The following is a 19,136-nucleotide window of genomic DNA, read 5'->3' as shown; positions in this document are numbered from 1 at the left end:
GTGTGCCTTTTCGTTAGCTACTACAACTTAGATTTTCTCCTCATTAAACATATTTTTAGGTACCAAGGTAAGTATAAATGGCATTGACTAGACATATTTGTCTTTCTACTCCATTTTCCTTTACTATGGAACAAAAGTAAGAAATAAGTAAGGGATAAAAATGGCATCTTCATAGTTATCCACCAGACTTTTGTTAGTTTGTCAGGAAGTTGGGGGGGGTGGGAGGTTTTGGTTTGTTTGTGGGGTAATTTCAGGGGGAAATACTGGAACATCCTGGAAGGAGGACTGTTAGACTGTGGTGTTGGTCTTTATGAACATGTTTTTATTCATGGGTCTTAGGAGAAACTGTGTTTTCTCTAGCTTTAGCTTTTGTTCTATATTGGTGGTGGTTGTTAGTTCTTTAAGTTTTTGTTCTATATTGGTTGTTGTTGTTAGTTTCTTTGTAATAAAGATGGGTGGGTTTAATCCTGCCCATACATTTATTTTCTGTGAAAATAAATGCCTAGGGAATACTTTCTCTGTGTGAGAGTCCTTTGTCAGACTGAAAAGACTGGAGAGTAGCACTTAATTCTGTAGAGAGTAGGTCATAGTACTTACTTCTTACAGAGGGGATTTGGCAGTATGTGCAAAATACTTTATTCCTCAAGAAATGACTCTAGCAAGTCAGTGAATATACTTTTAATTGGGGTCTTGGTTTCTTTGTGCATCCTTAGTATTGGAAGTATGATGCAGGACGTATTGTAGAGATATGTCCGTTTTCTGAGGTTTAATCTTTTTGGGTAAGTAAATTCTGTACATACGATTTACCAAAGAGATAAAAACTAATTTAAGACTAATTCTAGTTCCATCATACATGCTTGGAATCTGTATCTCTTTATTCATTTAATTTGAGAAGATGACATATTAACTCTGTACTCATTTTTTCTGTATTAATGCACAGACCCTTTTGACAGTTTTTTTTGTATCTACAACACAAGTAAATATTTAGGATTGAAGAAATGAGTTTATAAGTCCCAAAATACAGGCTTTTTACAAAAAGAGTGTGAATGAGAAAAGGTAGATTTGTGACATTAAAGAAACTAAGATTTGACTAAATGTTACAAGCTTAAACTTAGGATAGGCAGTTCATGGTTCCCTCACTGATAACTCCTACTCAGTGCTATTGATAGAGTTAGCTTGTAAGTAATTCCTTTTGTGAGCATACTTTAGTTTTACTTCCATCGAAGAATTGTGTTTATGTGGTAAAATGAGCTTTAAGAAATAAGTGTAAAACTAGTATTAACAGCCCAGGTGGCTCAGGGGTTTAGCGCCACCTTCAGCTCAGGGCGTGATCCTGGAGACCCGGGATCTAGTCCCACTTCGGGCTCCCTGCATGGAGCCTGCTTCTCCCTCTGCGGTGTCTCTGCTTCTGTCTCTCTCTCTCTCTCTCTCTCTCTCTCTTTTTCTATCTCTGTCTTTGTGTGTCTCTTATGAATAAATAAATGAAATCTTTTAAAAAAATAATAATAATACTAAGATGCTATTGGCCCTTAAAAAAATAGAATGCTGAGTAGTAGGAAAGTCATATAATTTGAAAACTCTTGGCTAGAAGACTTGATCAGTTTGAATACCATGGGAAAAGGAAAAATACAGCTGTCCATTTAATATTTTGTGGAGATTTCTTTTGCTGGTCACAGAAAAACAAGGCCATGATTTTTTAACTTTTAGGACCTTATTTTTCTTTCATCTTTATTGAAAACTTTTTGTTTTTAATTGAAAGATCTTTAATATTTTTATCTAATCCTGAAATTTAATTGATTTCAGAAGAGTCATAATATACTAGATAGTTGAACTCTCAAAACTGAAATATTTTAATATCCATAAATAAATAAGGAAGGTCTTTGAACATTAAATCCCTTTAGTCCTTACGGTAAATTGGCGAAAAATGATTGGGTAAAAGTAATGTTAGTAATAGTAGCTATTATTTACTGTGTGCTGGACACTGTACTCAATCCTTTATATGTGCATTTTATTTCATTTCATAAAAAATGTGCTCTTATTATTTCCTTTGTTTTATGAAGAAAAAGATAAAAAGGAGTCCAAACTCAGATCCATCTGATCCTCTAGAGTTTGAGATCATAACCATTTTACATTTCTTTGTAAGTCGGGAATCAACTATCATATTGCATACATACATTGTTGCTTTGTAAAATTCAATATTATGCTAAAACAGAAATCTGTCCAGTTTCTTTTTACTATTCTCATGTCTTTCACAGCTTTTATCAGGTTTACATAACTCTTCAGAATTTCCTTGATATTTACAGGTGGTTAATTTATTTTAGTTGGCTAGAACAAAAGCTTTTTAAAACCTAGGTTAGAAGTCAACTCTTTCTGAGCCAGTGGTTCAACTGCATTAATCACAAAATGAATCTGCTTTGGCTCAGGAGAATCAGCACATATTAATGACACAACCAGAATTCACTTTTTTATGGTTTCTGTTTTAGGAATTAGATTATAATCTGAGAAGGTTGTAGCTGTTATATCAACCTAAGGAAACTTGTCTATTTTTGTGGACTTTTTGTAATAATGTTCCTCTGTTCTATATGGCTTGCAAATACATTATACAAGAGACTGGTCTAGGCAATTATTTAAGACAAAGAATTTTTCTTAGGAATTTAGAATGTAGGATAGTTATTAAGTTTTAGTCACAAATAACTGTTACAGTATCAACTGTAAAGAAATAATATAAAGACAAAAATTGAAAAGAGTCATGTAGACATGCTGAGAAGGTACTGTTGATTAGATATACTTCTGAAAATCTAATTTTTACTCTCATTTTTCTTACTACTTTAGGTTTTTCAATGTACTTCATATCTTATTCTTGCTCCCTCCCTTTTTTTCTGATACAGATCATGTGGTATGGGTATGTTTCTCACCTTTGCTTAGAAGAAATGCTTCCAGCATTGCCATTAGGGTATAATATTTGAGCTAACCTGATTTGGAGAGGAGACTTGAACTACATTTTCTTTGTAAAATGCCTGCCATTATGATTTTAGATGTTTTATCTTTGATGTTATCTTCGATGTTAGCAAAAACAGCATGTTGTTTTCTGTAGTGTTTCCTTTATAAACAACTATTATTCTATTTATTGAATCAGATTCTATCTGTATGAAGCAGTTCATAAACCTTATATTGTTGTATATAGGACTTTTAAACTCAGTCATGTGTATTTCTCTGTAGTTTGATATAGAAATCTCCTGGATTTCCAGCATGGAGTGGGGAAAGAAACCCTGATTACACACAGTTCTCTTTCTCCATTTAAATTTCTCCATATTTTTTTTGTTTTGTTTTGGCTCTTTTTCTCAACTGTCAGTGGAATTATTGTCTTCCTGTCTCCATATTCAGGTAGTGTCAGTGGCTGAGTATCACCGCAGGATCGATGCTCTAAATACTGAAGAACTGCGCACACTCTGCAGACGTCTCCAGGTGCCCCATTCAGTAGTTTAAACCCCTCCGGAGAGTGAATCCTCCTGGTTTTTAGTGTCTCTCGTCAGGGCAAATCTCATTTTTAAAGGATTTGTCTTGACTGCAGCACTAAAATAGCCCATCAGAAAATTCCTTTTTGTATTAAAGAGTACAGTTTTGCCTTGAAGAGCTTCAGGATTATACTTTCTGCCATCTTTTCATTTTAAAAATATTCAGAGGAATTTTCTGGCATTGTAGAACTGTTCTCAGTAACTGTGTGTTTCTTAGAGCAATAAGGAGTGTTCATTTAATTTTAACATTGGAAGAATGTCTTTGGGTTTGAGGATGAATCTTTACTCAGTAGCCTCTGAAAGATGAAGTACTATCAGAAAATTTGAAAACCTTTTAATGCAAAGCAAGACTTTAATATTTTCTCTTCTTTAAGGCTATTTCAATTGTATCAACTCCACATCAAATATTTTAATGAGCTAAATTGTTTTTGTTTTTGAGGTATTCCTGGTTGGTATTAGAAATACTTTGGAATAGTATACCCTACCTACCAAACTAGATAAATTATTTAAAATTCCATAAAATAATCTTTGTGATTTCTTTCTCTTTTTTTTAGAAACAAAGTGATACAGTTGAACTCATTTTTCAGTTTTGTGTATTATTGTGTGTTTTACTCTTCTTAATGAGATATGCTTTCATGGCTGTGCTACATCTACTGAAGTATTTTTTCTTTTAATGCTTCTCATGTTGCCTTGGATTTTTCTTTTAACTTTTCACATCATCAGAATAAGGGTAAAACATGCTGATGATGTGAAAGAATTAATATAGTATTAACTTCTCATCACCAAAAAGCAATACAGTTCTAGAACATGTATTGATTGAAAACGTGCTATTTAGGTTTGGTAAAAAATCTGTTAAAGAAACCAAATTATTTAGCAAGATTTCATTCTTAATGGAATCACAGTCTCTGTGCATTGCTGCATTTTAGTTATCTGCTCCAATAGAATTCTGTTTTCCAATTTAAAAGTTTCATCAATAATAGATATGTTTTATAGCTTTTATTTCCTAATGTTACTGCATTTTATATATTAAAATAAAATTAATATGGGACGCCTGGGTGGCTCAGTGGTTGAGCACCTGCCTTCGGCTCAGGGCATGATCCCGCGGTCCTGGGATTGAGTCCCACATCGGGCTTCCTGTATGGAGCCTGTTTCTCCCTCTGCCTACATCTCTACCTCTTTCTGTGTCTCATGAATAAATAGAATCTTAAAATAATAATAAAAATTAAATGATACAATCTATTCTATTGATACTTTTTCATATTAAGAGTTTGAGTTAATCAACATTTCTATCATTTTAGGAATGTCAGATCATTTGCATCATGCAAAAGCATATATTCTTTTTTAATGCATTAAATTTATCTAATTTTTAAGGTATAGTTATGAAAAAAATAAATTTATCATGTGGCCCCAAAGCAAAAATAATGAAGGCAATTTTTAAAGTAATGGTAACTTTTTCAGTGAAGCAGCTAATCTTTGTATGCACACATACTCATAAAAAGTTCTTTAAATTAAAACTTTGGCACCAGAATGTTTTCTTAATTATTTTTGGCAAATTTTATGTTTATCATGAAAAGAAATCCCACATATTTTAAATAATTTAGCACAGATAAATAGCAAGCTAGCTGGCTCACTTTTGCCCTTCAATGGAAAAATTAAAATTTGCATCTGATTTTTCCTTTCACACAGAAATATGGGTGTTAATCATTTTCTTTCTGTCATACAATAGATGAGAAAAATGTCTGCTTATAGTTAAAAGATCTTTTTCTACATTGGATATACCATTGTTATTAGATGGATGGAGCATCTTTGCCTTCTAAAATCTTAAATTAAAGTTTTAGCCCATTTTTTAAGGTGCAAAGTTTTATTTCTCTCAAAAGGCAGAAACTGTTTATTTCACGTTGCAGTCTTATATTAACATGCTATTGCTGTTTACCTCTTTAGATTACTACAAGAGAAGACATAAATTCAAAGCAGATTGCTCCAGCAAAAGCAGACCTGGAGTCTGAATCTTTTCGACCAAACCTAAGTGATCCCAGTGAACTCTTACTGCCAGATCAAATTGAAAAGGTATGACATACTTATATATGTGCATCTCAGAGTATGTACCCATAAGAGTAAAACAGCCTCTTTTCAGTTCTTCAAATTAAAGAAGCAGGGTTACTGCTGTTAGTCTTCCTTTCCCGTGAAGAAAAGTAAACAAAATACAGCAACTAGTGTAATAGAAGATATTAGGAGCAGACATTAAAATAAACAATAAATAAATGAACAATAGTGGGGACACCTGGATGGCTCAGTGAGTGGGCATCTGCCTTTGACTCAAGTCCTGATCCCGGGATCCAGGATGGAGTCCTGCATTGGGCTCCTTGTAGGGAGCCTGCTTCTCCCTCTGCCTGTGTCTCTGTCTGTCTGTCTGTCTGTCGCTCTCTCTCTCATGAATAAATAAAATCTTTAAAAATAAATAAATAAAATAAACAATAGCAATTTAGATGAGACACTATAATAGCCAAAATTTAATTTTTTATTGTGTACTAGTTACTTGCTTTATGTGATTATCTCATGTAGTTTTTTATAGCACCTAAAGAGATTGAATGTGCACTCTGTGCACATTTTATGAGTGAAAAAATTTAGACATAAAGAAATTTAGTATCTTGCTCAAAGTCACAGAGCTTTAAAATGTTGAAACTTGATTTCTAGAGCCCATTATTTGAGAAGTTATTAATAATTAAGCTGTTAGTCCATTCAGTATTTTTGTTAATTCAGTACAGAGGGTAAAAACAGTGAGTAATCCCTATTTCTTGTCTTTCTTTTACTCTGTGTCTTGTGGGTCCTGTTCCTTTCTTTTCCTGCTGGACAATTATTATTTCATGCTGAGAAATGCACAGTTTTTTCTTCAAGCATCTCTGTGTCTTTGAGAATAATTTCTACTGTTATTTGCATAGCCTACATTTTATAAAGTTCTGTTACATTCCAGCTGGCATTACTATCTTGCACGTTGACAATAGATAGCTATCAAGTAAAATGTTAACATTTTGTTTTGCAAAGCTTACCAAGCATCTTCCACCAAGAACAATTGGCTATCCATGGACTCTTGTTTATGGCACTGGGAAGCATGGCACAAGCTTGAAGACCCTTTATCGAACAATGACAGGTTTAGACACCCCAGTGCTGATGGTGATTAAAGACAGTGATGGGCAGGTATGAAAAGTAACTACATAGATACATTACCCTTTCAGAGATTACAGTAAAAGTAACATTTAATATATTTTTTGATAAAAATTATCTTCATTAGTGTATTTTATTAAATTTAACTGATAATATTGAGTACTTCTAATATATAAGACATTGTTGAGTGATACAGAGAATAAACAAGAGGATGAATAAAGGGATTATAGTCTGATAAAAAAAGAATATGTGTACCAGTATCAAGTGTAGTGAGAACCTAGAGAAAGCAAAAGGGGTGTTTAAAGCAAGGATTGTTCATATCTATTTGGACAAGGTCAGAATGAAGTTCATGGAAAGAGTGAATATTGTTAGAGTCTTGAAGCATAGGTAGTTTTAAAACTTAAAGGTAATTGTTTGAGAATGATACCAGAACAAAACCATAGGAAGGCAAGAGAAATACTGATTTGTTCCTGAAACATCAAGTTAGGTCAATTGCTAGGATTGGAGAGTGAGAAGATGAAATAGCAATATTAATTTAAAAAACAAAACAAAATACTACTACTTCTGACACTTTTATTGTGCTTTTTCCACCCATTTAACTAATCACTTATGCATTATCTTATTTAATCGTCAAAGCTCTATGAGATTGATACTTTTATCATCACTGTTTTGAAGAGTTAACTATGACTAAACGAATTTCATCAACTTTCCCAGAGTTATACAATAAAGGTAATTGCACAAAAATGAAGGAACTGCTTACCACATGCCATAGCATAGATAAGTGTCACAAATGTAACATTGAGTTGAAAACCAGACACTAAGGAGTAACTATCTTATGATTCCATTTAAAGAAAGTTCATAAATAGGCAAAACAAATCTATGGTATTCAGGCTAGTTAGCTTCCTTGGGGAAGTGGAGGTGGTCATGAAGAGGAGGCACAAGGTCAGCTTCCAAAGTGCTGATGATGTTCTGTTTCTTGATCTAAATGAAGGTTGTTAAATGGGATTTGCTTTGTGATAATTCCACATTGAGCTGTGTGTATTTATATAAAACATATATATGTATAACATGTACCTTTCAACAAGAAAGTCTATTTTAAAAATTAAGACTATAAAAAGCAGATCAGAGACAGTGACTATAGAAATCATCTATAAAACTCTCTACATTCCCATTTAATGCTGTGGAAATTTAGACCCACAGCAATGAAATAACTTATCCAGGTTCCTTATTCACTCATTCTTTTATAGGTTATTTATGCTGTGATATCTTGTTCTGTGTAAGCATAGCACTACAGGGCCAACCAGTTAAGACCGAGGCCTTCCCTCATGGAATTTATTATCTAATGAAGACAAAAGTAGCATATACCTTTTTAGTTAGTAGAATGTTTACTGATACAGAAGAGTTTTTGCTAAATCCTATAATCCCACTGTAACATGTTATCACTATTGTACATGCATTGTGTATATAAGTTCTCCTGAAACAAGGTAATCACTTTTTAAGATTGTTTGTTTATAAGAATCTTTTTAGATTTCAAAACTAGAAAAAATTCCCCATTGAGAAACTGATATGCTTTGTATTTGACAGTAATGCAAATTTCATAACAGCTGATCGTATTTCCCTTTTTAAGTAGTAGATAAAATTATATTTCATTTCCTTTTTTTTTGCATTTTACTTAAATAATGAGGTAATGCTTAATGAAGCAAATTAATAGTCGTGTCATTAACCATGCCTTTTCTTAATCCTTAGGTTTTTGGTGCATTAGCGTCTGAGCCATTTAAAGTGAGTGATGGCTTTTATGGTACCGGAGAAACCTTTGTTTTTACGTTCTGTCCAGAGTTTGAGGTAAGGACAATTATTCCAGTATTCAATTTATAAAGAGATGGCATAATGAAAAGAACATGCACTTTGGAGGCATTTACACTTGCATTTGACGCTCATCTCTGTTGTTACTAACTATAACTTCACACTTTTCGACCATTTTGAGGTTTAACTTTCCTATGGATAGAATGGGAACCATAAAATGTAACAGGGCATAATGCCAGACATACATCATGGTCTCAGTAAGGAGTATACATCATTATTACTATTCTGAATTGCCATTGTGAAATTCTTAGAAACTTTTAATGACTAAGTTGCATAATGTAAGTAATGAAAACTTAAAAAAATCATTTAGGTTTAAATTATCTGCTTTCTTTTTCTTTATTATGGCTTAATTAATTTAAATTGACTACATTCCAGGACTAGTTAGACCTAAAATTGAAGACCTAAAATTAAAGAATATGTTGACTGTAAAACATCTCATGCAATCGCAGCATCTTAGGTACATTAAAGTTCAGTGTATCAGACAGACCTTTCCTTAAGAGATGAAGTTATAATCTCAAAAAAAGGAATCAACACGGTTAAAAAAGTAGTCTTTAGAAACAGTTTCTATGATGATCAAAATAGAAGGTTTTGATAACACACTAGAAGATTTTTTAGCAAACTTAAGCTTAACCAGCTCACCAGATTAACCAGTGCTTTCCATTCCCTCATAAAACCTAACAACCCATGCCTACAGCTAACTGGAAGTTTATAATTGATACAGATTTTTTTAAAGATTTATTTACTTATTTTAGAGAGTATGAGGGGAGGGGGCAGCAGAGAGAGAAAGACAGAGCAGCAGACTCCCCACTGGGCATGGAGCTCAACTCAGGGCTGGATCTCAGGACCCATGAGATCCTGACCTCAGCTGAAACCAAGAGTCAGAGGTTCAACCAACTGAACCACCCAGGTGCCCCTGTTACAGATTTTTGAAGCATCGGTTGTGCTTGTACTCAAATCTTTTTATGCTATTTCTACTTGATGGTGTAATTAATTAATTAGGTATTATATAACTATGAAAAAGTTAAAGTTTATTGAAAACTATAATAAATATTTGGGGAAAAGTTGATAAAGATGATGTGCTAGAAATTGTTATTGTATTACATTTAAGTAGAACTCCCATGGAAGAAGGCTAGTAAAAAAAAATTTAAGAATATGAACATCTAGAAATTTTGTTTTTGAACTTCTGAAGTGTTTTTATTTTCTCACTGCTCTTTAAAAAAACTGAAACTAGAAATCATGAACATTTGTAGCGGACTTATATAAGAATAATGATAGGCAAATCAGTATCCAAAGGAAAAAGACCTTGGCCTTATATCAAAGTATTATCAAATTAATGACATTTCTGTTTAATGTTAAAAGTTATTGGCATCAAAAAAAAGTTATTGGCATCTATATCAATTTTTTAACCAATTTTCTGCTTTTTTTATTAACTATTCAGTTCTTGACACATACATAGAAAAGAGAAATATGTATAAATAGATAATAAGATTTGAGGCTTTGGAAATGAAAGTTGTATGCTTTTAACCTTAGTCATACAAATACAGAAGCCCAGAGCACCAGACCCTTCTGCCCAGTCTTTTATCCTTACTGTTCTTATTCCTCTTATGTCTGTCAGTCTAGGCTTTCAGTACTTGGGGTTTGGGAGAACCAACTCTGTAAAGTGACCATTTTCATCTACATGTTTTCTTTGTATTTCTGTAGGTCTTTAAGTGGACAGGAGATAATATGTTTTTTATCAAGGGAGACATGGATTCACTAGCTTTTGGTGGTGGAGGGTAAGTCTCTTGAACATTTTACCATGAGATTTTTAAAGATACTTTACTTATTTGTGTGACTTATAAAATCAGTTATCTTTGGAAAGTTTTGACATTAGAATCTTAATTTGTATATTACGACTAAGAAAACAATATATTTACAAGAAGGTTTGCTTAAGTGTAGTATTTGAAACTATTGATAAAATATTTGTTTATTCATTTTAAAATGCTATTGAGTTGATTTCCCTTTTGATTAAAACCCATCCTTAGAGTACAGCGTGACTTCTTGTATTTGAAAGTAAAATGCAGTAATGCCTTAGACCTTCTCAAGTTTTTTAAAAAATACAATGTTATTTTGTTTCTCCCAGCGTATAAAAAAGTTCCAGTTATTTTCTTTTTATTCTACCCTGGAGACTATTTGAATGGATATGTCAGAGAATAATAGAAATTTGTTTTCCTACAAAAAAATTGTGATACCCTTTCTGCCCAGATTTTCAGAATTTGTTTTCTTGTTTTGTTTTTAACAGTATGTGTCAATCATTAATTTGATTTGATTCTTTTGCATAGCAGGCACTATAAGAACGTTTGCTTACTTATCCCGACTTCATTCAGTCTTTACAGTGTTTACATATAGTTTGCTCTACGTCCTCCTAGCCTAGACTTTTCAAATAGTGCTTATTAGCAAACACTGATGCCTTCTTTTGGTAGTTCTCTCTGTCCTTCAGGATCAGACATAAAGTATGCTAAGTAATTCCCAAACTTATAAAATATTATTTGTTTCCCACAGCTGAGGATATATAATAATTCATCCAGGCTGCAGAATCTTGTTAGCCTATAAGAATGCTCACTACCCTGAGTAATTCTAACAAATTCTCTTACCACTTCTCTATAGATGGGTGTTTGAAAGACATGATTTCAGTGGTTAAAAAATTAGCCTTCTCTGAAAGACATAACTAGTAACTAAAAACCATGTTATTTTTAGTTGTTGGAATCAGCATATGTTTGTATGTTCTAGTTACACTTTTTTTTTTTTTTTTTTTTTTGGTGGAGTGCAGGCAGTCATTTAGCCCAAATGGTAGTCTTACATGTGATTCAGTTAGCTCTCCAGGAGGGCATCACAAGCAAGTGGCTAGTAATTTCAAGCTGCTAAGGGTGCCTTAAATCTTTGAAAATAACATACCTAATGTCACTAGATGTCTGCTGAAACTTGATTTTGAGTATACCATCTGATTGCAGTAAGCTCGACTAAACGTTGGGTCATTTGATAAGACAAGTACAGTCTTTGGAGAAGGAGAGTACAGGCTCAGAAGCCTAAAGCTACAGGATCTTGATATTCCAGAATCCCAAATAGGAGCCCCAAAACCTAAATCATGATGTGGTGAACTAAATATAGACTTCGGAGTTAGACCAATTTAGATTCTGGTTTCAACATATGTCACATATGGGACCTTTAGCAAATTGAAAGTTTCCTCAGTTGTGAATTGGAGAAAGAACCTTAACATTAACTACACATTAATAATGTTAGATGAGAGGAAGTTTTCATGTTAAGTATATTAAATATTTAACTCGTGTCAAATATATTAAAACTGTATAGCAAAAAGAAACCCATAATACCAAGCAAAGAAGAACAGAGTGACACCCATCTCAAAAGAATGCTATATAAATTTAATTTTAGAGGATTAATTTTGTTACTTGATCTGTGTAATAAAACAGTGACACCCATCTCAAAAGAATGCTATATAAATCTAATTTTAGAGGATTCATTTTGTTATTTGATCTGTGTAATAAGTGATTTTATAAGAGGGTGTGAACAAAACAAAATTGCCTTGTACCAGTGGGAAAGGCTTGAAAAAAATAATGATATCAGAATTTTCAATATTGAAAAGCCTCATTTAAATTAATTTAATTAACTTATTATTTTATACCCTCTGTAATAATTGTCTTACAACCTTAAGTATTAAGAGATTATTGTTTAAAACTATTTTTTTAATATATTTCAGGGGCGAATTTGCCCTTTGGCTTGATGGAGATCTTTACCATGGAAGAAGCCATTCTTGTAAAACATTTGGGAATCATACGCTTTCTAAGAAGGAAGATTTCTTTATCCAAGACATTGAAATCTGGGCTTTTGAATAAATGTAATACTCTCTGTCTTAGCAGGATAAAGGCCCAAACCTGACATGGACAAGCGTTCTTTGGAAAGTTCAAGAAGCAATACAATGTAACATGTCACTCGTGCTTTAAAATTAATTGTATCACCATTTTTTACAGCTATAATTTTGGAATTTATTTTTAAAATCATGTTTCTGTCCCAGGGTTTTTTAGGTTTAGACCATGGTGTGGGTCCATGCAGTATAACAGTGTGGGTTTTGTCAGAATTTTGGCAACCTTTTAATCATAGTGACCACCTCATCTACAATCCATGTTATCTCAGTCTCCTAATCGGATGGTGCTCTTTCTTTGAATTTTTTAGTTTATTATTTTTAAAACTATATTGATTGTTTTACTAGAGCAATCTAATTGGGACATTGAGAGAATGAAGACTAGATAATGCTGTGAGGTATCTGTGAGGTTGGCACAGGTGACTGTTGGACATGCTCAGTTTAGTCATTGTTGTGAAGGAAAAACACATGCCAAAATAATGCTTATTTCATAAACCACTGAATTCTAATTTTAATTCACACTACAACATTCTTTATTAATTTTGTAGGCATTCTCAATTTCATTTTAATAAAAATGAAATTTGAAGAGAATTCTGATTGTAATAGACCACAGTGCACATGATCTGCAGGTTTGGGCGTATGATTTCATGTTTGGATTATCTGATAAAGTTTTAAAATACAAAGGGGAATGAGAACTTGATGATTCTATTGGATTTAATATATCAAGTGAGAAAATATACTATTTACATATTTGTAGCTTAGCAGGGCATTATCATAAGTACAAAAACTATGAAACAGATACATATTTCTTCAACATATTGTGTCAGATAGACTGTTTTATAGTTCTGTTGTTTTAGCCTTGTTGCATATCAACTCCCAAAATATAGGTTCCTGTTCAAAAGGAAAAAAAAAAAGTGTGTTTTTTTTTGAGTGGTATATATTATAAACTACCATTAGCATTTGCTGTTATAAAAGGGCAATGATTATAGTAGACAATATTGTAACTCAGTAGACTTGTTGAATATGCAAACTTACTGTCAAGTGACCTCAAAAAAAAAAAAAAAACCAAGATAGAATATACTAGTAGTTCTTATCCTCTTTTGTAGGAAACCAATAATATGCCATTGTGGCAGTCACTCATCAGTTAATTTCAAAGCTTCATGTTATGCAAAAAAAAATCCTGCTGTTATACATGTGACAGTGACCTTGTGCTGAAATTTCAGCTATTCCAGATAAACATTGTATATTACCTTGTAAATTAATGTTTAAAGGTAGTTTTGTTCTTATAGAAAGTGTCGATTGCCAGGTTGCTTATAGCACTTTAAATTATTCTAAAAAGGAAATTATAAGCCAAATATGTTGGCTTTAGTAGTTTTAGTTGTATAGGACTTGACTATATTTAGATCTTTTGAAAAGTTTAGATAATTATCTAAAGAAAGCATAATGCTAATGGAAAAGAAAATCTGATCTATTTAATATGCTATCGCTGAATATGAATAGAAATGTGGGCATCATTTCCTTGTCTATGTAAAGCTATCTCATTATAAGTTAGTAACAGTATATAGATTAAATGTTTACAATATAGAGAATTGTAAATAAAAATATATCATTTTTCCCCTTTGGTCTTCCACAGCAGTATTATTGTCTTTGTGGGGCTGACTAATCATTAAAAAAAAAAAAAATCCTGTATTGGATTTCAGTTACAATAAGGTCCTGGTCGTGTATACCAAATAAAATTAAATACTTAAATACAAATTTGATTTTGGAATTTATTGAATAATCAAATTACTTTCATATCTAAGAAGTCTTTGATTAAGCTTTCTACTATGGTTTATGTGTAAAAAATGCTTCTGATAGTTTTGGGTGGTGGTGGTAGTGGTGCTGGTAATAGTAATGATGGAAGGATGTATTCAAGTAGAGAGAATAACATAGTTTAAAAAATGAGGAAGTGAGGTCAGACTCCCTGCATGGAGCCTGCTTCTCCCTCTGTCTGTGTCTCTGCCTCTCTCTCTGTGTCTCTCATGAATAAATAAATAAAATCTTTAAAAAAATAAATGAGGAAGTGAGAGGGCACTTAACCTGTGAAGAAGTTCAAGTCCTTTGCTATTTTTAGATTATGTTGTTTTCTCTTTTGATGGGGAGTGCATAGGAAGGTAGGACTTATACAATAAAGAGTTTTATAATGTGCATTGCCAAGAAATTTAGTTTTTTTTTAATCTCATAGGAACAATTAAGAAAATTTGAGTAGAAGAATGACACGATCAAGTTTACACTTAGGAAAGATCTCTGAAAATTAGATTGATAAAGAGAAAAATTAGAGACCAAGAGGCAAACAAGCCTGTTATACAGTCCAGATAAAAAATGATAAGGCCTGAATAAGAATTGTAGCAATGATGATCAGGAAGGAGGCATGGGGGGGAAAAAGGCATGAATTTGAAAGAGATTTAGGAATTAGTTAACACGGTATCATTATTTTTTGTCAGAAGGAGGTAAGGATAGCTCTTAAGTATTTTACTTAGCAACTGAGTATATTACCCATTGATATGAATGATGGGCAAAAAAGGGAAACAAGCAGCAGACAGGGAAATTGTTAGTTATGAGAAATTAGCTAATGGTGGGGGGGTAATATTTTGTTCTGATAAAAAGATTTTAAAATCAGCATATACAGGTAGATGTTGAAGCCATAACCTACAAGTGAAATGCTCTTGGAGATTATAGACTGAGTGAAAAGAAAGAGCTCTTGAGATAAATTCAGGGGTATGGTACTAAATTAAGTGGTAGGCAGAAAAGACTCTTAAACTTGCATTTCTAGAAACTAGAATAACAACAAACCTAATGAAAATAAAAGGTAGGACAAAATGAAGATAGGAACAGAAGTCAATAAAATTTATGCAAATATCCAAGATAGAAAATCTGATAATAAAATTGTAAACCTCCAGGAAGATGAAGGAAAAAGTACCATTGTTAAGAATTTGAAAGGAGACATTACTACAGAGCCTCTAGACTCTAAAGAGAGAGCATCCTATGAACAACTTTACCTCAGTAAACTTGACAATGTAGGTAAAAAGCATTTTAGAAAATGGACTTTGCTAAACCTGACCCAAGAAGAAATACAATTTTTGAATACAGCAGAATTTGAACTTGTTAATTAAAAAGAAATAGTCCACACACACACACAACAAAACCAGGCCCATATGGTTCCACTGGGTAATTATTTCAAGTATTTAAGGAAAAAAAGTCAGTCTTAGATGAACTTTTCCCAGGGTAGTGAGAAAAGAACTTCTGATACCGCCTTTTGAGGCCAGCATGATCTTGATACCAAAACTTTAACAATCCTTACAAGAAAATAAATTTCTAAAATAGTCTCATATGAACATAGACATAAAATAACCACAAATCATGGGATGCCTGGGTGGCTCAGCAATTGAGTGGCTGCCTTCAGCTCAGAGTGTGATCCCAGGATCCAGGATCGAGTCCCACATCAGGCTCCCTTGCGGGGAACCTGCTTGTCCCTCTGCTTGTGTCTCTGCCTCTTTCTCTGTGTCTCTCATGAAAAAATAAAATATTTTAAATTAAAAAAAAAAAAACACCAAATCAGCCATTTATAAAAGAATAACCAGATTAGATTAAGTTTATTCCAGTAAAGCAAAAGTAGTTAACATTTTTAAACCTACCATTTACCACATTTACAGAAAAAAGTTTTTCATGATCATCTCGCTAGAAATATTAGAAGCTTTTGGTTAATTTCAATGTCGGTCTATGATCAAACCTTGGCAAACTAGGGAAGAAGGGCTCTTAATCATTAATGATTAAAAAAATTATTCTTGAAAAATACACAGAAAGCATTATCTGTAATAGTGATGTATTGAAAATTTCCTCCTAGAGATAGGAAATCTGACAGTGATAACTGCTATCACCACTTCTATTCAACATTGTTCTGAGAGTTTTATCTAATGGAAAAGCAATAGAGAAAAGACATAAGGATTAGGAAGGAAGAACTTTAAATGTCATTTGTATATGACATGATTGTGGACATGGAAAATTCCAAAAGATCAAACTTAAAATTGAATTAATTAATTTGAATTTGAATTAATTAGTTGATTATGGTCACTAAATCTGAGTTCATTATAAAGAACTAACCATTAGAAAATGAAGCCTAGAATATTGCCATTTGTAATACCTTTGAAAACACTGGATATATAGCAAAGAAAGACCCCCGAAGGAAGGATATACTGTATTCATGACTGGAAGACAATATTGAAAGAGGTCCCGTCCTCCAAGTCAATCCATATTGATAGTGAATCTATCTCAGCCAGCTTTATTTTTGGAAATTAAGCTGATTCTGTAATTTATGTGGAAATTCAAAGAGACAGAATAGCCAAGAAGAATGAGGCTGTGGTCTTGAATGCCAGATACCATGACCTATTAAAAAGCTGAATAAGTATTACAATGTTGTATTGGTCAAAGGATTTACAGAGGAAAGTATCAAAATCAAGAGTCCAGAAAAGAATTTATTTTTTTGAAAAGATGACACTTGCTTAGTGGTGCTAGATTAATTAGATATGTGTATGGAACAAAAAATCTTGATCTATCTCACACCACATGCAAAAGTTACAGATTATAGAACTAAATGGAAAAGGTAAAAGCAAATAAAGCTATTAGTTTTATTTTTTAAAAAGATTTTACTTATTTGTTTAGAGACACAGAGAGAGAGGCAGAGACACAGACAGAGGGAGAAGCAAGCTCCATGCAGGGAGCCCGGCATGGGACTCCATCCCAGGTCTCCAGGATCATGCCCCAGGCTGCAGGTGGCGCCAAACCGTTGCACCACTGAGACCGCCCAAGCTACTAGTTTTAAAAATACAGGCTATTTTCATGACCTTAGACTATGCATACATTTGTTCAATGGGACACAAATGAACTGAGGAAAGAAATGAACTCTACTACATTTAAATTTTAAGAACTTTTCATCAGAAAATATTAAAAATGAAAGGGGGAGCAACAGAATGGAGGGTTTCTATAACAACAGCTCTAATCTCAAATACACAATACATAATCGACTACAAATCAGAAAAGTTCAACAAAAAAGAAGACTGGCAATCCCTAAAAGTATTAAAAGAGCCAGTAAGAGCTATCTTAAAAGGGAATATAAAGTGGGACAACCTTGGAAATTTTTCTTGGCGCTATCTATTAAAGCTAAGCCTTTGACCAGCAATTTAATGCATTGGTTTATATCCAACAGTAATGTGTACATTTGTTTACCAAGAGGTAGGTATTAGAATGTTTACAGAACTATCTGCTTTCTCCTCTCCCCGCTCTCTCCTCTCTCCACACACCCATCCACTCACCTATTATGCTCAATCTAATTCTGTCATACTTTACATATGTACTTGTGTGCATCTCCAAAAACAGGGGTATCCTTTTTTATAACCACAGTACAATGATTGACTGAATTCAGGAAATTTAACGTAATACAATATTTTGATTTAATATGCCATTCATTTTTTAATTCCACCAATGGTCCTAATACTGTCTTTTAAAGCAGCATTTCCTGATCCCATAATCTAATCCAGGATCCTGCATTGCAGTCCGTTATTCTCTTTGATATCCTTTCACATGGAAGAGTTCATTAGTCATTCTTTGGGTTTTATGACAGTGATACGTTTGAAGAGCTCAGGATTATGGAATGTCAATCAATGTGGATTTGTCTAAATTTTTCCTATATTTAGGTTATGCTTTTTTTGGCAAGAAAACCGCAGAAGTGATGTCGTGTTCTCTGCATATTAGGATGCACATACGTATATTTATCCCCTTATTGGTGATAATAGCTTCGATTATAATTGATTAATATACTATTCACTTTATTTCTCCACTACTATCATTCTCCTTTTGTAATTAATAAAAAATGTGTCGGGAGATTCTTTAATACCATAGATACTCTCTCCCCCAATTTTTCACAATGTTTTGGTATCAAGGATCCTTGCCTGAATTATAGAAATGGTTGCAAAATGATTTTTCTAAATTTCATTCCCAGCACATTTACTAGTTGACATTTACTGTAAGAGCTTTCTTTTATCATTTAAGAATATGTATTATTGGTACGAACTAATAGGTTCTTTTTCTTTTTTATTCGAAGTGTTATGATCCATTTTTCTCCTATATTTAACCAGCGGGTGCCCTGTCAAATGGACTGCTGGCTGTACAATTCTTCATTTTCTTGAGTGCTTGCCTCCGATACAACAATGTTCCAGATTTTACCTGTACTTCCTGTAATCCAATCCTAGAATCAGCTATTTCTCCAAGTATACATATTTCTTTTCGAGGATAATGATACTTGAAAATTGGAATGTTAAGATGTGCTTGTTGCTACTGGGGTGGCATTGCTTCTAGGGCCTTTGGGGAGACAGAAAGTAAATTCACACATCATGAATGCACACTAATACCTCTAGTTGCAATCTACCATTATTCTTCCTCGTCTTCCCTCCATGCTTGTATCTCTCTTCTTCTACAGTGAAGAATGAAAGATATCTGTATATTACTCATTTGCTTAATCTGACGATATAGATATTAGTTTCAGAATTGTTACACCCATACCCTCATAAAAAAGTAGAATATTCCTTTGCAGATTTTTGTCTTTAGACTGAGGATATTTAATCAAAGTACTATATTCAAGAGTTATG

The 19,136-nt window shown here is 33.0% G+C and overlaps 1 protein-coding gene across 22 annotated transcripts in view; it reads left to right on the top strand.

Annotated features, from left to right (window-relative positions):
• Positions 1 to 14,211, top strand: part of OXR1 (oxidation resistance 1) — a 449,165-nt gene extending 434,954 nt beyond the window's left edge. For 11 of the 22 annotated variants that reach the window (XM_072734050.1, XM_072734058.1, XM_025994843.2 and 8 more), the window contains 6 exons: positions 3,385 to 3,465; positions 5,457 to 5,582; positions 6,558 to 6,710; positions 8,424 to 8,519; positions 10,242 to 10,315; positions 12,295 to 14,211. In XM_072734050.1, the coding sequence (XP_072590151.1) occupies positions 3,385 to 3,465; positions 5,457 to 5,582; positions 6,558 to 6,710; positions 8,424 to 8,519; positions 10,242 to 10,315; positions 12,295 to 12,430 (666 nt within the window). In that variant the 3' untranslated portion in view covers positions 12,431 to 14,211. The remainder of the gene's footprint in view (positions 1 to 3,384; positions 3,466 to 5,456; positions 5,583 to 6,557; positions 6,711 to 8,423; positions 8,520 to 10,241; positions 10,316 to 12,294) is intronic. The other 11 variants (XM_072734052.1, XM_072734064.1, XM_025994845.2 and 8 more) reach the window with 1 other exon arrangement.
• Positions 14,212 to 19,136: the final 4,925 nt, after the last annotated feature.

This window comes from Vulpes vulpes, chromosome 13 (assembly GCF_048418805.1).
Source record: "Vulpes vulpes isolate BD-2025 chromosome 13, VulVul3, whole genome shotgun sequence".
NCBI lineage: Eukaryota > Metazoa > Chordata > Mammalia > Carnivora > Canidae > Vulpes > Vulpes vulpes.
This window is presented reverse-complemented; position numbering and strand designations above follow the sequence as displayed.